Source organism: Anomaloglossus baeobatrachus, chromosome 2 (genome assembly GCF_048569485.1).
Source record: "Anomaloglossus baeobatrachus isolate aAnoBae1 chromosome 2, aAnoBae1.hap1, whole genome shotgun sequence".
Taxonomy (NCBI): domain Eukaryota; kingdom Metazoa; phylum Chordata; class Amphibia; order Anura; family Aromobatidae; genus Anomaloglossus; species Anomaloglossus baeobatrachus.
Genome location: NC_134354.1, coordinates 112,969,115 through 112,989,122, shown reverse-complemented (window position 1 = coordinate 112,989,122; position 20,008 = coordinate 112,969,115). Strand labels below are relative to the sequence as shown.

The 20,008-nt window shown below is 49.2% G+C and overlaps 1 protein-coding gene across 1 annotated transcript; it reads right to left on the bottom strand.

Moving 5' to 3' along the window:
• Window positions 1-5,130: 5,130 nt before the first annotated feature.
• MED31 (mediator complex subunit 31) lies at window positions 5,131-20,008 on the bottom strand. The gene is made up of 4 exons (XM_075335276.1): window positions 19,920-20,008; window positions 17,334-17,408; window positions 9,046-9,142; window positions 5,131-8,142 (listed from the first exon to the last, which is right to left on the bottom strand). The coding sequence occupies exons 1-4, from the start codon at window positions 19,942-19,944 to the stop codon at window positions 7,950-7,952; spliced, it is 390 nt and encodes a 129-aa protein (XP_075191391.1). The 5' UTR covers window positions 19,945-20,008; the 3' UTR covers window positions 5,131-7,949.

The following is a 20,008-nucleotide window of genomic DNA, read 5'->3' as shown; positions in this document are numbered from 1 at the left end:
TTATGTTTCTTGTTTTTTTTACACCACTTTGTGTACATTTAGGTCATGCTGGTGTCGCGCCCCGGAGCAGTCGGGCTGCTTGGATCCGGACGGTCCATGGCTCGAGGGGTTCCGGATCTAGGGGCACCGTCGACCAGTTTTAAACGAAAAGAAAAATAAAATAATAAAAAGTCCGACTAAGTCACTTGCGGTGTTCTTCCAGGGATGGTAGGGCTGCCGCTGCGTGTTCCCACTGGGGATGATGGATGGGGGCAGCGTCGATAGTGGAGCCCTCCGCGAGCAGGGCTTTTCCCCAGGGTTAGGTGAAGGGTTAACGTGGAGGTGCGCAGCAATAAGTCAATCCAGACAGAGAGTGCAGTTTGATAGTCTTTACTTACTGGATTCGCGCTCTGGAGACGTGCTGGATCCTGGGTGCGCCTGTGTCCTTTATAGCTGTGCCAGCCAACCTGGTGCCACTCCACCACCGATGCACTCTGTTGTGCTTGTCGGTTCTCCCTGGCGTGGAGCACTTGGGGGTCTTTCTGGTGTCTGGGTCCTGCTGTAGGCAGCTTGGACTATTTAAAGGAAATTCTCCCGGTCCCCTCTTTGCTGCTGATGCCTTGGACGTTAGTGGTGGCAGATGAATCCTGAAAACCCACGCGCCGGGCAGAGTTAACAGATGGCTTGAAGTCCTGGTCTGTTCTGGGATCTATCTACACCCCGTGCGTGCAAAGTACTGTGAGCCCTGGATGTCCACCCCACAGGATCCCTCTGTCCTTGGAGCTTGCTCTCTCGTTCTCCAGCTACTTTTCTCCTCTGTGTGGTTGATCTTTCTACTCAGGTCTTTGTGCATTCTTTGCTGCTTTCAATGTGTCTAAAGAGTCTGTGGTCTGTCTTGACACCTTTCCTTTTACTACCGCTCACTTCTCACTCCTTCCTCTTTCACTCCTTCTTACTAACTCTTCCTGCTGTTTACCCACACTTCCAGGTCACTCTCTCCTCCCCCAGGTCTGGTCCCTCCATGCCCAATTGGCTGCCTGTTAGCTCACAGTGCCCAGCCCTGTCACCTGGCTCTAAGGGAGGGGGTCTCCCACCCTGGTTTTGAGTGTAAAGGTCCAGTCACACTAAGCAACTTACCAGCGATCCCAACAACGATAGGGATCGCTGGTAAGTTGCTAGGAGGTTGCTGGTGAGATGTCACACTGCGACGCTCCAGCGATCCCACCAGCAACCTGACCTGGCAGGGATCGCTGGAGCATCGCTACACGAGTTGCTGGTGAGCTCACCAGCAACCAGTGACCAGACCTCAGCGCCGCGTGGAAGATGCTGCGCTTGGTAACTAAGGTAAATATCGGGTAACCAACCCGATATTTACCTTGGTTACCAGCGCACGGAGCTACACGTGCAGAGAGCAGGGAGCAGCGCACACTGAGCGCTGGCTCCCTGCTCTCCTAGTTACAGCACACATCGGGTTAATTACCCGATGTGTACTGCAGCAAACTGTGCACAGAGCAGGGAGCAGCGCACAATGCTTAGCGCTGGCTCCCTGCTCTCCTAGCTACAGCACACATCGGGTTAATTAACCCGATGTGTCCTGCAGCTACATGTGCACAGAGCAGGAGCCGGCACTAGCAGCGAGAGCTGAGGAGGCTGGTAACAAAGGTAAATATCGGGTAACCAAGGACAGGGCTTCTTGGTTACCCAATGTTTACTGTGGTTACCAGCCTCCGCAGAAGCCGGCTCCTGCTGCCTGCACATTCAGTTGTTGCTCTGTCGCTGTCACACACAGCGATGTGTGCTTCACAGCGGGACAGCAACAACTAAAAAATGGCCCAGGACATTCAGCAACAACCAACGACCTCACAGCAGGGGCCAGGTTGTTGCTGGATGTCACACACAGCGACATCACTAGCAACATCGCTGCTACGTCACAAAAGTTCGTTAACAGCGATGTTGCTAGCGATGTTGCTTAGTGTGACGGGGCCTTAAGTGTCCTGGTGTGCTAGTGTGTGTACTGACTGGCACAGTGATGTAGGACCTGAGCTATTACCTTGTTTTTATGACACCTGGCTACCACCGGGGCGTCACACTGGCCTATGTCCATGGTGTAGTCTGTAGGATTCATGGGACAAAATCTCATGGAACTTGAAGATATGGGAAGGGAACAGCCCCTGAAAATGGCGTATGTGAATTACAGCACAGTGCTAATTAAAGGGAACCTGTCGGCAGATCCATGAAATACTGACAGGCTCCCTTATTACAAGAAATATGGATTTTAAGTAAAATTGAGACTGTAGCACAGACTACGATGCACAAACTTTCCACAGGTCTAACCTAAACTCGCCAGCCTCAGAGACATGAAGCAGAGTTTGGCTCGGGAGACACATGGCCAGTCTGTGCATCGCGGGTCCGCTCCTGAATGTCGGAAGTAACTTACTCAGAAATGAAGTAGTGATTCAGAAGAAAATATAAAAGCAGATTTGTTATTTAAGATGAGCCAGAATCTGGTCACACAATCCACACCACATTTGACATTTCAGTAACTCCACCTCATCCAATGAAAGGGTGTGACTTAAGATCTGCCAACCAAAAAGTGGTATGTAGTCTAAAGATGCCAAAATATATCGCCAAGGAGGAGCCTTTGTGATCTTTGATATGTTAATATAACTCTAAGGTGCCTGAATTTATATCTGTCCCCAGAGTTTCAAAAAGTATAAGGGAGAAGTGTCAGCTGGTGTCCCCTTCTGGCCGTCTCCCTGTGTGTATAAGATATTACCTGGCAACTATGCCAAGAACAGGACCACCCAGTGCACAGGCTTACTGATCAGAATACGCTGGGAGTCTGGATCTGTGTCACAAGACTTTTTGCTCGTCATTACAGGTTTGTTTGTTTTTTTTCTTTAAAGAAGCACTGGATGAAACTTTATGCCTTAATTGTGTAAATGTATTTTTATACAGTGTGTCCACTGCCATTAACTTGAGAACGACGACAGCTATAGGCATAGAAGTGGTGTCTAGGTATAGTAAAGTAGCCATGTACTATGCAATGAAACCACCTATAGCGCCACCTGGGGGAAAACAACAGTTAGCATTTCTATTTCAAAAACGGAACGAGAGAGAAAAAGAGTGAATGACAAAGTTGTAGAGCATCATCAATTCAATACGAATCCACACCTTGCATACAGAAATGTTATGATTAGAACATGTAAAACTCACAAGGCTTCGGATGTGAAGCGATACCTCATGGAGACCTTCCTACAAGTCATTGTGTATGGTGGCTGCGAGGAGTGGCCTCCACGCTCACCTGACCTGACCCCATTGGACTTCTTTCTGTGAGGTCACATCAAACAGCAGGTGTATGCAACCCCTCCACCAACATTGCAGGACCTACGACGACGTATCACAGATGCTTGTGCAAACGTGTCACCTACCATATTGCACAACGTACAGCAAGATACAGTATGCTGTGCAGTCCAGATGTGCATTGCAGCTGACGGTGGCCACTTTGAGCATAAAAGTTAAATGAGAGCCATACGCATGACCAGCATTCAATGTTTCATATCATAGAATTTCTGTAAGCAATGTGTGGATTCGTATTGAATTGATGATGCCCTACAACTTTGTAATTCACTTTTTTTTTCCTCTATCTTATTCCATTTTCAAAATAAAAATGCTAACTCCGTTGTTTTCCACCAGGTGGCGCTATAGGTGGTTTCATTGCGTAGCGCATGGTTACTTTACTATACCCAGACACCACTTCTATGCCTACAGCTGCTGTCGTTCAAGTTAATAGCGGTGGACACACTGTATACTCTCCAATTGCAGTCTTGCCTGGTTTACAGTGCTGCTCTGTTCCTCTTCTCACTCATGTGACTGCAAATCCAACTCTCCAGGTCACACTGGGGTCTGTGGGTGACCCTAAAGTCACTTTTACATTGTAAGATTACAAAGTGCCATAATGCAGCCCATTATCAATCCTAATGCTCACCACAAGGGAGCAGCAGTGGTGGATCGGCTCAGGAGGGTCACAGATGGGTCAGCGATGCTGCGGGCTCAGAGGAGGAGGTGTTGCGGTCAGGAGGGTCAGCAGTACTGTGGGTTCGGGGGGGGGTGTCGCAGTAGCATTGGTCTGCTGGCGGGCTGTGCGGGTGTCTCTGCAGTGGAGCAACTCAGGAGGGTCACAGGATGGGGTCTCTCGGCGGCAGGTGCCATTGATCAAACTGCGGGCTCCGTTGAATCATCCACGGTTGATGAGATGGATTTCAAGAATATGGCCACGGAGTCCTGTCTGCGTATGTGCCGCCTCCGCAGCCATTTTTTTGAAGTCCATTGCATCAATCTGCACCCGTCCATGTCAACAGCGGGCGATTCAATGGAGCCCGCAGTCAGATCAATACACCTGCTGCCGAGACACCCCGTCCTGTAACCTTCCTGAGCCGCTCCTCTGAGCCCTTAGTATCGCTGACCCTAAATCCTATGACCCCGCTTTACCACTGCCCTAGTAAGGCATATCTGGATTGTAAGATGCACCCCCGTCCCCCCCAGATTTGGGGGAGAAAAACAGTGCGTCTTATAATCCAGAAAATACGGTAAGTTAAGGAAGGAGGTCTAAGAAGCACCAAACTTCATAGTGTGCGCCATTGTGATAAATTTAGAACTGGTTAGGTCTTTCTATTTGTTGGTTTTTTTTTTGTCTGCTACCATCTTTTCAGGGGGGAGCCTGCTGGTATTCTTGCTGTAGCTGCATAGGTCAGCACAAAATCTAATCCGGACACTCGAGCAGCCGCACACACAAATAACCTAAAGCGGAACAAATCTGCTGACCCGTTTCCTTTTAAAAGGAGTTTTACTTTACAAAACTTTCACAAGTGGCTTGAAAAAGAAAAAAGTACTTGGGTTTTAAAGAATTCTGAAGACTTTCCATTTTATAAAAGAGATTTATAGCTAATATACAGGTTTATGATATTAAAAAAAAGGGTGTCTATAATATATGTATGCTTTAATAGCAAAAAAGAAAAATAGTTTCCCAGAGATTTACTATCCAGTCCTTCCATACTGGGCCAGGCCGCTGGTGTCAGGGAAGAACAACGAGCAATCAGAGCAAAGAACCACTGCTCACCCCCATATGCAGTAGATTGATAAATGTCAAGGTTTCTTATAAAATATTTTATTGAAATTAACGTTTGAATAGCTAAATATTGAAAAAAACAAAGCGTGAGGATCAGATCAAAGACGTAGAGAAGGAAGAGTTACAGCCTAGACCTGGCAGGATCCAAAAAAGTGAGGTGCAGGACTGTGCCCAATAATCAGTTTCTCTAATTACATTGCAGCAGGAGCGGGATACTTATGGATTTGCCATAGTGCATTGCTCTGTATCAGAGACCCCCAAAGGTAAATAATATGTCAGGCGATGCGACAGTGTTGGTTCCTGTATGGGATACAGATGAGGACCCCCCCATCATTCAGAGCAGATCGTGGTGGTAATCTGTGTATAATAGCTGTGCATTACTGCCCTAGCATTATTTTCTATATAAGGTACTTTATTATCTACTGTACTCCTCTGGCCAAAGTTATGTGCACAGTGTGTATTAAAATACTTATCACAGCCTCCTTCTGCACCATGTGGCCCCAGTTTTAGACTCTGTGCACACACTGCATTTTTACCTGCTTTTTTTTTCCGTTTTTTGCTGCAGAAATTGAGACAATGGTTGTAACCTTTCTGCAGCCATTCCCCAGCAAAACATATTAAGAAGAAAAAAAAAAAAGCTGTGCACACACTGCGTTTTTTTTCCTCAAGAACATTCTTTCTGCAGAATTTCATAAGAAAAAGTGAGCATGTCCCTTCTTTTCTGTAGGTGCCTGCATTTTTTGCCATAGATAATGGTAAAAACAAACGCAGGGACCAACCCGTGGCAAAAATGCGGTAAAAAACACGTGTTTTTCGGTGTGTTTTTTTGAACGCAGGTGCGCTAATCTTTCAGACTCAAAGTTCTTGAGAAAGATCCTTTTTCTAGTGCGCACACGGCCTTAGTCTACACAGAAGACTATGTGATAGCCGGCCTGTGAGGAGCAGAAGATTATCAGAAGGAAAGACGGCTGCGGTCAGTACATATTTTAAAGGTAACCTGTCACCAGATTTGGCGACTATAAGCAGCGGCCACCAGTGAGCTTTTATATTCAGTATTCTGAAATGCTGTATATAAGAGCCTAGGCCGCTGTGTAGAACCTTAAACACTTTTATAATACCTAGGGGGGGCGGTCCGGTCTGATAAGTGTCGCTGTTCTTGGTCCGGCGTCTCCTCTCTGTGGCGATCGCTGTCCTTCTGAGGCCCAAGTGCATGACATGTCCTATGTCAAAGCAGAAAGTTAGGTCCTGCACCACCGCAAGTTACCTGCAGTATCGCCTGTGCCTGGGTGGAAAGCCTCGGAAAACCAAAGATCCAGGAGCGGGGTGCCCGTCACAAGGAGAACTCCATGGATAATAAGGTGAGAGTATAAAGAAACCGCACTCTGTCCGCTGTGCTGGATGTCATTTATTCAAAACACGTGCAGGGTGGAGGGCTGGAGACGCACTGTGAGCTGGCTCCTCTAAGACGGACGATGGCCGTTTCGCCCACAAATTGGGCTTCCACGGGTCCTATGTCATGCACACTAGCCGGCATTGAGGTCCTGGGTAGGCCAGATCAAAGTATTGCAGTGCTCATGCGGTCTTTAACCTTTCCTTGCGCCTGCGCATTACAGTACTTTGATCTGCCCTCACCAGGGCAGATCAAAGTGCACCTGCCCAGAACCACAATATGGGCTTGTGCGGATGACATAGACACGTCATTGACGCTGGGAATGAGGATGGAGATCGCAGCAGGGAGCAGCAACAGTCATCAGACTAAACCGCCCCTTAGGCGAGTATTAAAGTGTTTTTGCATTATACAGAGCGGTCTGGGCTCTTATGTACGGCATTCCAGAATACTGTATGTAAGAGCTCACTGGTGGTGGTCGCAGCTTATAGTCACCATATCTGGTAACAAATGCCCTTTAACCCTAGAACTACTGAGGTAGTCATTTTGACTACTTTGCACTATATATTTCTATATAGGGGTCACAAGTCCAGTAGTTCTAGTGTTAATACATGGACTGTGCAAATAATGACCATGGGTAAGGAGCTCATAAAACAAAAAAATACAGATGTGCAATTATAAAAGGGTAAATAAATTATAGGAGATACTTTACCTCTAGAGGGGCCAAGCTTCACTGTTAGGGGAATATGGAGAAAAACCTATTTACAATAATAACCACCCAATCCTTATGTAGATTATATATAAACAGGTAATGTACAGAGAACTCATAGTAAAGGTCTTATGATCTCAAAAATGCAAAAGTGAATATAAAGTACCCCTCATACTTCTCAGAGCAATAAGGACAAAGTCTTTCAGTCAGTTTTTCGGGAAAGTGCCCCCCTACAATGATCCTCTAGGGGGCACTTTACTGCCGCAGATATTGTACATGATGAAACTCACACCTCCCTCCAAAACATTGCCTGACATTGCGCAGAGCTCAATCCTGCCGCTTCTCTTGGTTTACACTGATGTTATATTTCACAGCATGTACATGAGATTTCTTAACACGGCTGGAACTGGAAAAGGCAGTAGTTTTCTCCATACTAATACACAGCAGAAAGGTACTGTGACTTCACACCGTGGGAACTTAGCCTGAGAAAAGCCTCATGTCAGTAATCATCTTTAGTAACCAACAAAGCTGATCCGAAGTCGGTGGTCCGCTCCGCAGATCGGCAGGAATATGAGTGATGGATAATTCCAGATACAACCTAAAATGAAAAACCCCAAGTGCAGACCCCAGTGCTCGTGTGCAGTCTTTTGCCCATATACTGTATATGGATATATGCGAATGTTGATCATCACAGTAGACGGGTGCTGGGCCGCAGGCTGTGCCCGATGTGGCAGGGGACAATGTCTTTATTTCCCAATGGCGTTGTTCTGCGGCTGCTGCTCGGCCAGGGCTTGTTGTAGCCTCATCCTCTTGCGGGAGTAATGCTGCCAATGTAAGATTTGCTGCTCGTCAATAAACTTTGCGCACTGAGCGTTCACCAACTCCTTCCGGAAGTGTTCATACTGCAGCAACTCCAGCATGTGCAGACACTGCGGGTACCTGCGGGCAGCAAGGGGCAGAGGTTATAGGACCCTCCTGCAGGTCACACTGACATATCACACGGTTATGGTAGCGATTCCACATTACCAGGAGACGTCTACAATCATACAGCATATTGCAGCACGTCATGCCCAGGTTAACCATTGTATTCTCTAAGACCGATTTCACACATCCGGATCTGGCAAAGTGGCGAAATGCTGGCACACTCCAGTACAGTGCAATGGCATCGGGGCAAGCTCCAGTCACATGACAGCGTGTGACCAAAGCTTGCTGCAATGCCATTGTACTCTATTGCACTGTACTGGAGTGTGCTAGATCCGGCAGAGCGGCTTAAATGCCGGTTGTGTGAAACCGGCCTAAGAAACAGCAATTCTGGAGCATCTTTACTGATCACTTGGCCTTGTATCATTCCTCTTTTACATGGTCTACTGAACTGGGGAAATTTATAGTTTCAGTAATAGCAAAACTATGGTTATTAAAAAAAAAAAAAATTACCTATTAACCCCTTCCCAAAGGAGGAGCTGAGCCCCCTCCATACACAACAGGATCCAGGCTGTGTTATACAGCTGGCGCCTTCCTTTAACAGTTTAGCTGCCACTGTCCCTTTCTAACAACAGCATTTATATGGTTGCAATCCACGTGGGTGCCAATTCGACAAGAATGCCGAATATGTAACCATGGCAACTAAGGGTCTGCTGAATTTTTCATCTCCTATAACAGAGAAACAGCCCCACTATTGTATTGTAATAATTATACCTTTAAATGGCGATGAGAATATTAATCGTAGCCATCTACTGTCAGTATGGGTAGACATGTAATGTTACTAGCCCTCCTTACCATTTATGATCAGATTATAATCTGGAGACCCCCAGTAATCCCACATCAGGGAAATCTCAGACTTACTTTAAATATTTAGCGTATTCTGGATCCTTCCAATACAGGAGATACTTCAGGTAATTCACAAATGGTTTCTCCTTGAAATATCCTCTTTGTGCTAAGACTAAACAAAACAATATACATATATGATGGTGCTCAATATATACAGTGACATTGGTCATTGCAGAAAAATAAAATTATATTTGTGATCTGGAAAATGAAACCAATAAGATACCGGACAGGAGCTGTCTGCGGCCACTGACTCCCATTACAAAAAGAAGACAAAAGCACTATTTATTTCCACCTTTTGACAGGACAGATGTGTTGGTTGTATCCAGGAGAGACCTGAGCCCCCACCTGATGTTACATGGTGCTGCGCAGCCGCCTGGTGCAATAACAGTGCGGGCGGGTGGCTGATAGCCGGCACTGCAGGCATCCGTATATAAGCCATGTGTGATGGTGGCTCATGGACACGCGGGCCACCTCCACCAGAAACCACAGGGACCCGGCTGCACCCCGCAGTGTACTGGTATTCTGTGTATTAGTAAGTGCAGACTTTCTTATTATGATCCAAACCGCAGAAATTAAAAACAAAATACAGTAATGGTTTCTACAGGGAGAGTCGAAGCCAAGATCAATCAGGGGTGTGCCCAGCCACCAAATCCATAAAGAGCAGGAGGAAAGACACAGTCCCCATTTACATCATTACTGTATGTTACTGAGTTGTAACGCAGCCTGTGTGTTTTGTATTTACCCGCTTACCCTATGACAACATTTCTACATTGTTATAGGGCCATGTTATACTGTACAGGCGCATACATTAGGTACTTGGCAGGCCGCCTTCCTCCCGACTCCTCTACACACGAGAGCTTAGCTGAGCTATCGTGTGTTTTCACCAGGTAGAGAAGAAATTCACACCTCATTTTATATCCCCTGATCCTTTTTTCCCCCCAATGTCATCTGTCTGGGTAAAGGCAGAAGACCCCATAAACATTAAATGTATACCTGGCCATATCGAAAATGGTGGGTTCAGCCAACTTTCTTCTAATGTGTACGGGGAACTTAAATGGTTTGTACCAAGTGTAGACGCTATTCTATTGGTAGGGTAGGTGGTAACTGTCAGATCTTTGGGACGTAAACAGATAAGATCCCAAAGTGAATGAGAATCAGCGCTCCGGCTGAGTGCAGCAAGGCTGAGCATGTGCACCTCTGCTCCACTCACTGTCTACAGCAAGTACAGTGCTCCACTATCTTTGGTGGTCCTTATAGAATGAATGGTGCAGAGGTGCACATGCTCAACCTCGACGCACCTAGACGGAGCTCTGCACTGCCCAATTCTCAAGATAAGTGGGGATCTCTGAGGTCAGAACTCCAGGGAACAGGAAGTCATCCCCCAATAAATGTACAGGGGTCAAACTCCATAACTGGTACCCACCTTATAAGCCTCCCACACATTTCACAGACTGAATAGATGGTCACGGATTGTGTTAGGCGTCTACAAATTGAAATCTGTTGTAACGTCTCCATGCACAAATGCTCAGGTCAGCGCATAATGTAATTTATAAAAGCAAAAAAAGAATTTTGTTTACTTACCGTAAATTCTTTTTCTTATAGTTCCGTATTGGGAGACCCAGACCATGGTGCGTGTTCTCCGGATCTATGTGTCTCGCACCGCTGCTCTTAGGCAGTGCACTTCTCTTTTTGTGCTAACCACAGGCCGGCGCAAGGGCCTCTCTGCTTCTAAGCCGACCTTAGCCCGTTGGATTAGGTCGACCATTTCGGACGCCTACCAGTGTACTCAGGTGCCTCCCCCGCCAGGGATCAAGGCACATTCGACCAGAGCTGTCGGTGCCTCTTGGGGTTTTCAGGCACCAGGCTACGGCTCAACAAGTCTGTCAGGCTGCCACTTGGGCTAGCCTGCATACCTTCTCGAAGCACTACCAAGTGCATGCTCATGCTTCGGCAGATGCGAGCTTGGGCAGACGCATCCTTCAGGCGGCTGTCGCCCATTTGTGAAGTTAGGCTCCGCCTACTTCTTAGTTTTTCTGTTTATTTCCCACCCATGGACTGCTTTGAGACGTCCCATGGTCTGGGTCTCCCAAAGGAACGATAAAGAAAAAAGAGAATTTTGTTTACTTACCGTAAATTCTTTTTCTTATAGTTCCGTATTGGGAGACCCAGACATTGGGTGTATAGCTTCTGCCTCCGGAGGACACACAAAGTACTACACTAAAAAGTATAGCTCCTCCCTCTGAGCATATACACCCCCTGGATAACCAAATATAGCCAGTTTAGTGCAAAAGCTGAAGGAGAATAGCCACCCACAAGTAGAGATAGAGCAAGAACCGGAACAACCGGAGCCTCTGTCTACAACAACAGCCGGTGATAACACGCGGAACGAGAAACTGCCAACAGGCAACAGGGAGGGTGCTGGGTCTCCCAATACGGAACTAAAAGAAAAAGAATTTACGGTAAGTAAACAAAATTCTCTTTATCGTTCCTATGGGAGACCCAGACCATGGGACGTCTCAAAGCAGTCCATGGGTGGGAATAAACAGAAAACTGAGAAGTAGGCGAAACCTAACTTCACAAATGGGCGACAGCCGCCTGAAGGATGCGTCTGCCCAAGCTCGCATCTGCCGAAGCATGAGCATGCACTTGGTAGTGCTTCGAAAAGGTATGCAGACTAGTCCAAGTGGCAGCCTGACAGACCTGCTGAGCCGTAGCCTGGTGCCTGAAAGCCCAAGAGGCACCGACAGCTCTGGTAGGCATCGGAAATAGCCGACCTAATCCAACGAGCTAAGGTCGGCTTAGAAGCCGAGAGGAGCTTACGCCGACCTGTGGTCAGCACAAAAAGAGAGCTGCACCGCCTAAGAACAGCGGTGCGAGACACATAGATCCGGAGCGCCCGCACCAGATCCAGAGTATGCAACGCTTTTTCAAAGCGATGAACAGGAGCCGGACAAAAGGAAGGCAGGGAAATGTCCTGGTTAAGGTGGAAAGGAGAAACCACCTTAGGGAGAAAGTCCGGAGTCGGACGGAGAACCACCTTGTCTTGATGAAAAACCAAAAAAGGTGACTCCGAAGAGAGCGCAGCCAAATTAGAGACTCTCCTGAGGGAAGTTATGGCCACTAGAAAGACCACTTTCTGTGAAAGACGAGACAAAGAAACCTCCCTAAGAGGCTCAAAGGGGGGTTTCTGCAAAGCCGTGAGGACCAGGTTAAGGTCCCAGGGATCCAAAGGCCGCCGGTAAGGCGGAATGATGTGAGATGCGCCCTGCATGAAGGTGCGCACCTGAGACAGCCGGGCGATACGCCGCTGGAACAACACTGACAGAGCCGAGACCTGTCCCTTGAGGGAATTGAGGGATAGTCCTAGCTGCAGACCGGACTGTAGAAAGGACAGGAGGGTCGGCAAGGAAAAAGGCCAAGGAAAAAGGCCAAAGGAGCGTGGCCGGAAGAGCGACACCAGGACAGGAAAATTCTCCAGGTCCTGTGATAGATTTTGGCCGAGGAAGACTTCCGAGCCCGAGTCATAGTGGAGATGACTTCAGGAGGGATACCAGAAGTCGTCAAGATCCAGGACTCAAGAGCCACGCCGTCAATCTGAGAGCCGCAGAATTCTGGCGGAAAAACGGACCTTGTGAGAGAAGGTCTGGACGGTCCGGGAGATGCCACGGCACCTGTACGGACAGATGGAGCAGGTCTGGGTACCAAGCTCGCCTGGGCCAGTCTGGAGCAATGAGGATGACCAGACGGCCCTCCATTCTGATCTTGCGCAGGACTCTGGGCAAGAGAGCTAGAGGGGGAAACACGTAAGCAGACGAAACTGGGACCAATCTTGCACCAGCGCGTCCGCTGAAAAGGCCTGAGGATCGTGGGAGCGAGCCACGTAAACCGGAACCTTGTTGATGTGCCGGGATGCCATTAGATCCACTTCCGGAGTGCCCCACTTGCGGCAGATTGACCGGAACACTGCCGGATGCAGAGCCCACTCGCCGCTGTCCACGGTTTGACGGCTGAGATAATCTGCCTCCCAGTTTTCCACGCCTGGGATGTGGACTGCGGATATGGTGGACTTGGAGTCCTCCGTCCACTGAAGGATGCGTTGGACCTCCAACATTGCCAGGCGGCTGCGTGTCCCGCCCTGGTGATTGATGTAGGCAACCGCTGTCGCGTTGTCTGACTGGACTCGAATGTGCTTGCCCGCCAACAGGTGGCGAAAGGCTAAGAGAGCTAGAAACACAGCTCTGATTTCCAGCACATTGATCGAGAGGGCTGATTCGGACGGAGTCCAAGTGCCCTGCGCTCTGTGGTGGAGATATACTGCTCCCCAGCCGGATAGACTGGCATCCGTGGTGAGGATCACCCAGGACGGGGCCAGGAAGGAGCGTCCCTGAGACAGAGAGAGGGGCCGAAGCCACCACTGAAGGGAGCCCCTGGTCTGTGGCGACAGAGCAACTAACCTGTGCAAAGAGGAAGTCCGCTTGTCCCAACAGCGGAGAATGTCCAGCTGCAGAGGACGCAGATGGAACTGGGCAAAGGGAACCGCTTCCATTGACGCCACCATCTGACCCAGCACCTGCATTAGGTGCCTGATGGAATGATGGCGGGGCCTCAGCAAAGAGCGCACCGCCAGTTGGAGGGACTGCTGTTTGACTAAGGGCAGCTTCACAAGTGCCGGCAGAGTCTCGAATTGCATCCCTAGGTACGTGAGCTTCTGGGTCGGAGTCAGAGTGGACTTGGGCAGAATGACAAGCCACCCGAATTGGACTAGAGTGGCGAGAGTGAGCGAGACACTCCGCTGACAGTCTGCACTGGATGAAGCCTTGACTAGAAGGTCGTCCAGGTAAGGGATCACTGCCAACCCCTGGAGGTGCAGAACCGCAACCACTGCTGCCATGACCTTGGTGAATACTCGAGGGGCCGTGGCTAACCCGAAGGGGAGAGCCACGAATTGGAAATGTTCCTCTCCGATTGCAAAACGTAGCCAACGCTGGTGTGAAACTGCAATTGGCACATGCAGATAGGCATCTCTGATGTCGATGGATGCTAGGAAATCTCCTTGGGTCATTGAGGCAATGACTGATCGCAGAGACTCCATGCGAAAATGCCGCACCTGAACATGCTTGTTGAGACGCTTGAGATCCAGGATGGGCTGGAAGGAACCGTCCCTTTTGGGGACTAGGAAGAGATTTGAGTAGAAACCCCTGAACCGTTCCCGGGCGGGAACCGGTACAATTACTCCGTTGGCCTGCAAGGATGCCACAGCCTGTGAGAAGGCGGCGGCCTTGGAGCAGGGGGGAGTTGACAGAAAAAATCTGTTTGGCGGGCTGGAAGTGAATTCTATCCTGTAGCCGTGGGAGATGATATCCCGCACCCACTGATCGGAGACGTGTTGAAACCACACGTCGCCAAAGTGGGAGAGCCTGCCACCGACCAAGGACGTTGCTGGCGCGGCCAGATAGTCAAGAGGAGGCTGCCTTAGTGGCAGCAGCTCCTGCGTGGGTTTTTGGTCCTTGGCTGAGTTAGTGGATGAGGCCGAGGGCTTAGAGGACGACCAGTTGGAGGAACGAAAAGAACGAAACCTCGACTGGTTCCTGCCCTGGACAGGTTTCCTGGTTTTAGTTTGTGGCATGGAAGTACTCTTCCCGCCAGTAGCTTCTTTAATAATTTTATCCAGTTGTTCACCGGACAGCCTGAACCCAGCAAATGGGAGCCCAGCAAGGTACTTCTTTGAAGAAGCGTCTGCCTACCACTCTCGAAGCCACAAGATCCTGCGGATAGCGAGGGAATTAGCCGAAGCCACCGCAGTGCGGTGAGAAGCCTCTAGCATGGCAGACATGGCATAGGATGAAAAGGCTGAAGCCTGGAAGTTAAGGCAACCATTTCGGGCATAGAGTCCCTGGTGAGGGAATGCATCTCCTCTAGAGAAGCAGAGATGGCTTTGAGAGCCCACACTGCTGCAAAAGACTGGGAGAACGAGGCCCATGCCGCCTCATATACAGATTTGGCCAGAAGGTCAACCTGGCGGTCAGTGGAATCCTTAAGTGAGGTGCCATCAGCCACTGATACAACGGTCCGGTCTGAGAGTCTAGACACCGGAGGGTCTACCTTTGGTGAATGAGCCCACTCCTTGACCACCACTGGTGGAAAGGGAAAACGGTCATCAGAACCACGCTTTAGGAAGCGTTTGTCAGGACAGACCCTAGGCTTGGTCACAGTGGCCTGAAAACTGGAGTGGTTAAAGAACACACTCCTTGTTCTCTTAGGCAAGGTAAACTGGTGCTTTTCTGCCAGAGAGGGTTGCTCCTCTGATACAGGCGGATTGAGGTCCAGTACAGAATTAATGGACACAATCAAATCACTAACATCTGCGTCACTTTCGGACAGATCAATGGGGCACATGGAGGTAGCGTCCGAGCCCCCAGTAAAGGCATCCTCCTCGTCCTGCGAGTCAGCTCGTGAATCAGGGCCGCGGGACGAGGAAGGAGAGGGGACCCTGCGTCTCCCTTTAGGAGGACGGGGTCTGAGACCAGATGAAGAATCCTCTGTGAGCTCTGCTGAGCGAGCCGTAGCAGCAGAGGCGCCCTGAGAAGGGGGCTGATGCATGCTCAGCAGAGTCCGGGACAGCTGTCCCATGGAGTCGGCAAATGACTGGGAGATAGACTTAGAAAACAATTCTACCCAAGCCGGGGGTTCAGCCACCGGAGCCGGAGCAGCCGGAGGGACCACTGGGGATGAGATTCCAGGCTGAGGCACCACCATGTTAGAGCAGGCATCACAATGTGGATATGTGCTCGGTTCAGGCAGTACGAGCCTACATGCAGTGCATATTGAGTACAGCCTTGCAGCCTTGCTCCTCGTGTGAGACATGCTGCTGAGGTGGGGGCTCTGAGCCAGAATGACCCCCAGAGAGTATATAAGCAGGTCCACAACCGGAGGTTGTGGCTTACCAGACCGTTTGTGTGCCCTCCAGATCCCACAGCCCGGACCCCCAGAGAGATTCTGCAGCCAGCGCCGATCGCTGTGCAGACATGGCATAAGAACGCTGATAAAATGGCGCCGGAGCGAGGAGAGGGGGCGGGGCCTACTCTAAGAGCGGGAACCGGAGGGCCAAGGAGATTTACAGGGGAGGGAACATTTCCTCAGAGAGGAGTGTCCCTCCCCTGTGCCGAACGGCCGCTGGGCGGAGCCGCACTGTCCCTCTGCATGATTGGCACGCAGGGGCAGTGAAATCGAAACTAGGCCTCAGGCGAAGCCGGGGCCTAAATTTAACTATGCGGCCGGCGCACAGGCACCATCGGCGCGGTTCTCAGGTGAAAACCAGAGAACCGGCCGGAAATGTCAGAATAGATACACAGCCCACTCTCCCCAACAAAAAAGTACAAGGGACCCCCCGAAAATAACTTCTCAGATACTTAGCTTGTGAGACGCAGGGTTTCAAGTCCCTGGGGATGAGTGCTCCGTCCGGCAGGATCCTGAAGGGCTGCGGATGGAGACCGGTCTCCTGCAAGGCAGGGAGAACCGTGCTTGCTCCCACTTCAAGCCAGAGCCCGAGGGATGGTGAAGGAGCGTGGCATGTAAGGCTCCAGCCCTGAAATCAACCTTAACAACACTGCCGACACAGTGGGGTGAGAAGGGACATGCCGGGAGTCCAGGCTTGGACCCGCTTTTCTTCAAACTCTTTCCAAAAATCAAAAATCAGATGAGAATGCATGTGTGGATGTGTGCCTCCTGAACACAAAGCATTGAACTGGCTATATTTGGTTATCCAGGGGGTGTATATGCTCAGAGGGAGGAGCTACACTTTTTAGTGTAGTACTTTGTGTGTCCTCCGGAGGCAGAAGCTATACACCCAATGTCTGGGTCTCCCATAGGAACGATAAAGAAAAGAGAATTTTGTTTACTTACCGTAAATTCTTTTTCTTATAGTTCCGTATTGGGAGACCCAGCACCCTCCCTGTTGCCTGTTGGCAATTTCTTGTTCCGTGTGTTTTTCACCGGTTGTTGTCGTTGACAGAGTCTCCGGTTGTTCCGGCTTTTGCTCTGTTTTACTTGTGGGTGGCTATTCTCCTTCAGCTTTTGCACTAAACTGGCTAGATCTGGTTCTCCAGGGGGGTGTATAAGCTCAGAGGGAGGAGCTACACTTTTAAGTGTAGTACTTTGTGTGTCCTCCAGAGGCAGAAGCTAAACATTTATAAAAGCAAAAAACTAAATACATAAAAAAAGAAATCCTACACAGACTGGAGAACGCCTTTATGTAATATCTAATGGGCACGGTCGGCACCTTTAATAACCTTTAGGCCACTTACAATTAAGGTAATTAGGATTCGCCAAACACTGAACGAATTCCAACTCCAGCTGGAATCGGATTCTCGTCTGCTCATCTGAAAGACAATGACATGTGGATTAGGAGCAATAAGCAGCAAAAACAGTGAGGTTTGCTTTACACACAATTTATTCTTTTAATTCCTAAAACACATAAGGATATAAAGGACACTGTGTGACAGACGCGTTATATGAATGGCTGCAAATAATTGAAATGGTCTCTTCAGGGAGGAAAGAGACAAACTCTAGTGCCACAAGTCAAAAGTGGCCCTTTAACCAGCCTTTTCATATGACTTAGGATTTATGCCAGATCAGAACCCCAATTTGCAGACACTGTGTTTTGTGGTGATTGCCCCTCATCAGTGCAAAGTATGAGATCTGATCTGGCTGTATGAGAAGCTAAAGTGGAGTCTAAGGGGAAAACTTTTCTCCTTGCGGAGACTGACAAACCAATATGGCTTCCAGTGAGGAGTCTTATAGCTGCAATGCTCTGCAAATAAGGAATTCACCCCGTATGAATGGAGTCCAGTATGTGACATGTGTAAGGTCTAAATAAATATCCTCCAAAAATTAAGCAATTACTTACAGCAAAAATGGAACTGCAGCTGTACATTACCTAGGCCAAAAACTAGTACTCTAGAAGGATACAGCCAAGCCCCCACTAGGTGGAGGCATCACAGGTGCAGGAGGAGCAAATCACACACACACTTCCACAGAATGGAGGGGGCAATTGCTGGATGGTAAAACTGCACGCTGATGGCTTGCTTAGAGCGCTGTTCACACATGCAGATACATAATCACAAGCTCGCAGCCTACACTATATATAAAAATAGCAACATAAAGAGGAATAAATATCCTCCAAAAATGAATTGCTTAGTTTTTTGAAGATATTTATTACTCTTTTTGTTGCTATTTTTATATTTAGCATAGGGACCTACAAGCATGAGGGTCTCGTGACGAGGGTTGTAGACTTCCGTATTCTGGCCATAATACCAACTAAAACCTCATATTTTTTGAACAGGATGCAGCCAGGACCCTTTCTGTTGGGCCTTGCATTAGAGTCCCTGTCCCTGTATGGTGCACAGATGGAGTACGGCTTGGTAGCCGGCATGATCTAATTGTGTGGGCGTCACCTAATAGGCTGCGGGCTTATGACTGTTATCTGCATGTGTGAACAGCGCTCTATGCAAGCCATCAGTGTGCAGTTTTATCATCCAGCAATCGCCCCCTCCATTCCATGGAAGCGTGTGTGTGATTTGCTCCTCCTGCACCTGTGATGCCTCCACTTAGTGGGGGCTTAGCTGTATCCTGCTGGAGTTGGTTTTGGCCTGGGAGGGTTACAACTGTCGCCCTTTCTTTGCTGCAAGTAATGTGTAAGGTCTTCTACAAAACCTATTCAGAAAAATGAGCTTATATTTTCTGCAGCAAGTTTCTCAGTCCCATAGAGTTGAACGGTGCTCCAGAGTGTACCTCACTTTGGGATCCCGGCTTTTGGTATCAGAGGTCGGACCTTTACCACCTGTAGAGACGTGATCCAGGTACTACAGAAACCACTTCTGATAATCTGTCATCCCTCCTGCTCAGTAACTTGTCAGAATATTGTTCTGCACTTAGGCTATGTGCACACTGTACGGAGACGCAGCGTGTCCTGGACGCAGCGTGTCCTCTCCTATGGGGCCGTAAATATGGTCCGCAGGAGACTGCAGCTGCCTGTGCCCATGAAGAAGGTTCGGGCCGCTGCTGTCTCTGTTGTCCATGCATAGAACACTTACGGCTCTGCAGCAATAAAGTGACATGCTGCAGCCCGGAAAGCTACGCAACATGTCAGCTTATGCTGTGGAGAAAAGAAACACAGTGGGCAGTCGATTTCTAGAATTCCCATCCACTGTGCTTGTACTGCACACCGCAGAACTCTGGACTCAGTAATAACACGCTGCGTCCAAAATGCTGCAAACCCTGATCGTGGCACGCAGACTCATCTCTCGGATGTGCGGTTTCTGTTATGTATTTAAAAAAAAAAAATATGACTAAATTGACAAATGGGTGTTATTTTGTCAACGGGGTGGATCCTTACTGGCTGACTGTATAATGGCAGATAGTGCAAAGAACAGTGTGGTAACCGGCTGTCAGTGTATTCATGCTTTTCAACGAGGAATAATATGAGGAATGGTAAAAGGCGGAATTAGAATAAAATACGCTGCAGGCGCCGGGGTCCTGGGGTCCGCTGTGACAATCTGTGGGGATAATAGTGCCCCGCTCTGCTGATCCCCCAATGCTCGGCCCCATAGAGCAGGGATTATCCCCTTGCCTTACCCTGTATATCCTGCCCATGTCTATACTGACGTGTTCGGGTCAGCAGAGCCCCTGATACGGATGGAAAGTGTGACCATGGGCGGCCAGACCCCGGACAGAGGCCAAGAGCCCCCATAGCCCAGGGCGACACGTACCAGGCTGCAGGGGGCTCAGCAGCTGTATGGCTGCGCGCGCACACTGCGTCCTACAGGCCTGCGCCTTCCCGGGGTGACGGGGACGTGATCCGCCGCATCTCCTCCGTGGTCACTCACACCTACCTGTCTCCAGTGCTCCCGCCGCCATCCTGCATCAGCGACAGCCTCTGTGATCGGCCGCAAACACAGGAAGCAGCGGAAGTTGTCACAGG

Excerpts from the sequence above, each read along its gene's own strand:
- MED31 (XM_075335276.1), bottom strand. The coding sequence starts at position 19,944 with ATGGCGGCGGGAGCACTGGAGACAG. Across the intron at positions 9,143-17,333 it reads GAATCCTAATTACCTTAATT|TCTTAGCACAAAGAGGATAT; the intron begins GTAAGTGGCCTA and ends TGTTTTGTTTAG. Across the intron at positions 8,143-9,045 it reads GAATACGCTAAATATTTAAA|GTACCCGCAGTGTCTGCACA; the intron begins GTAAGTCTGAGA and ends TGCTGCCCGCAG.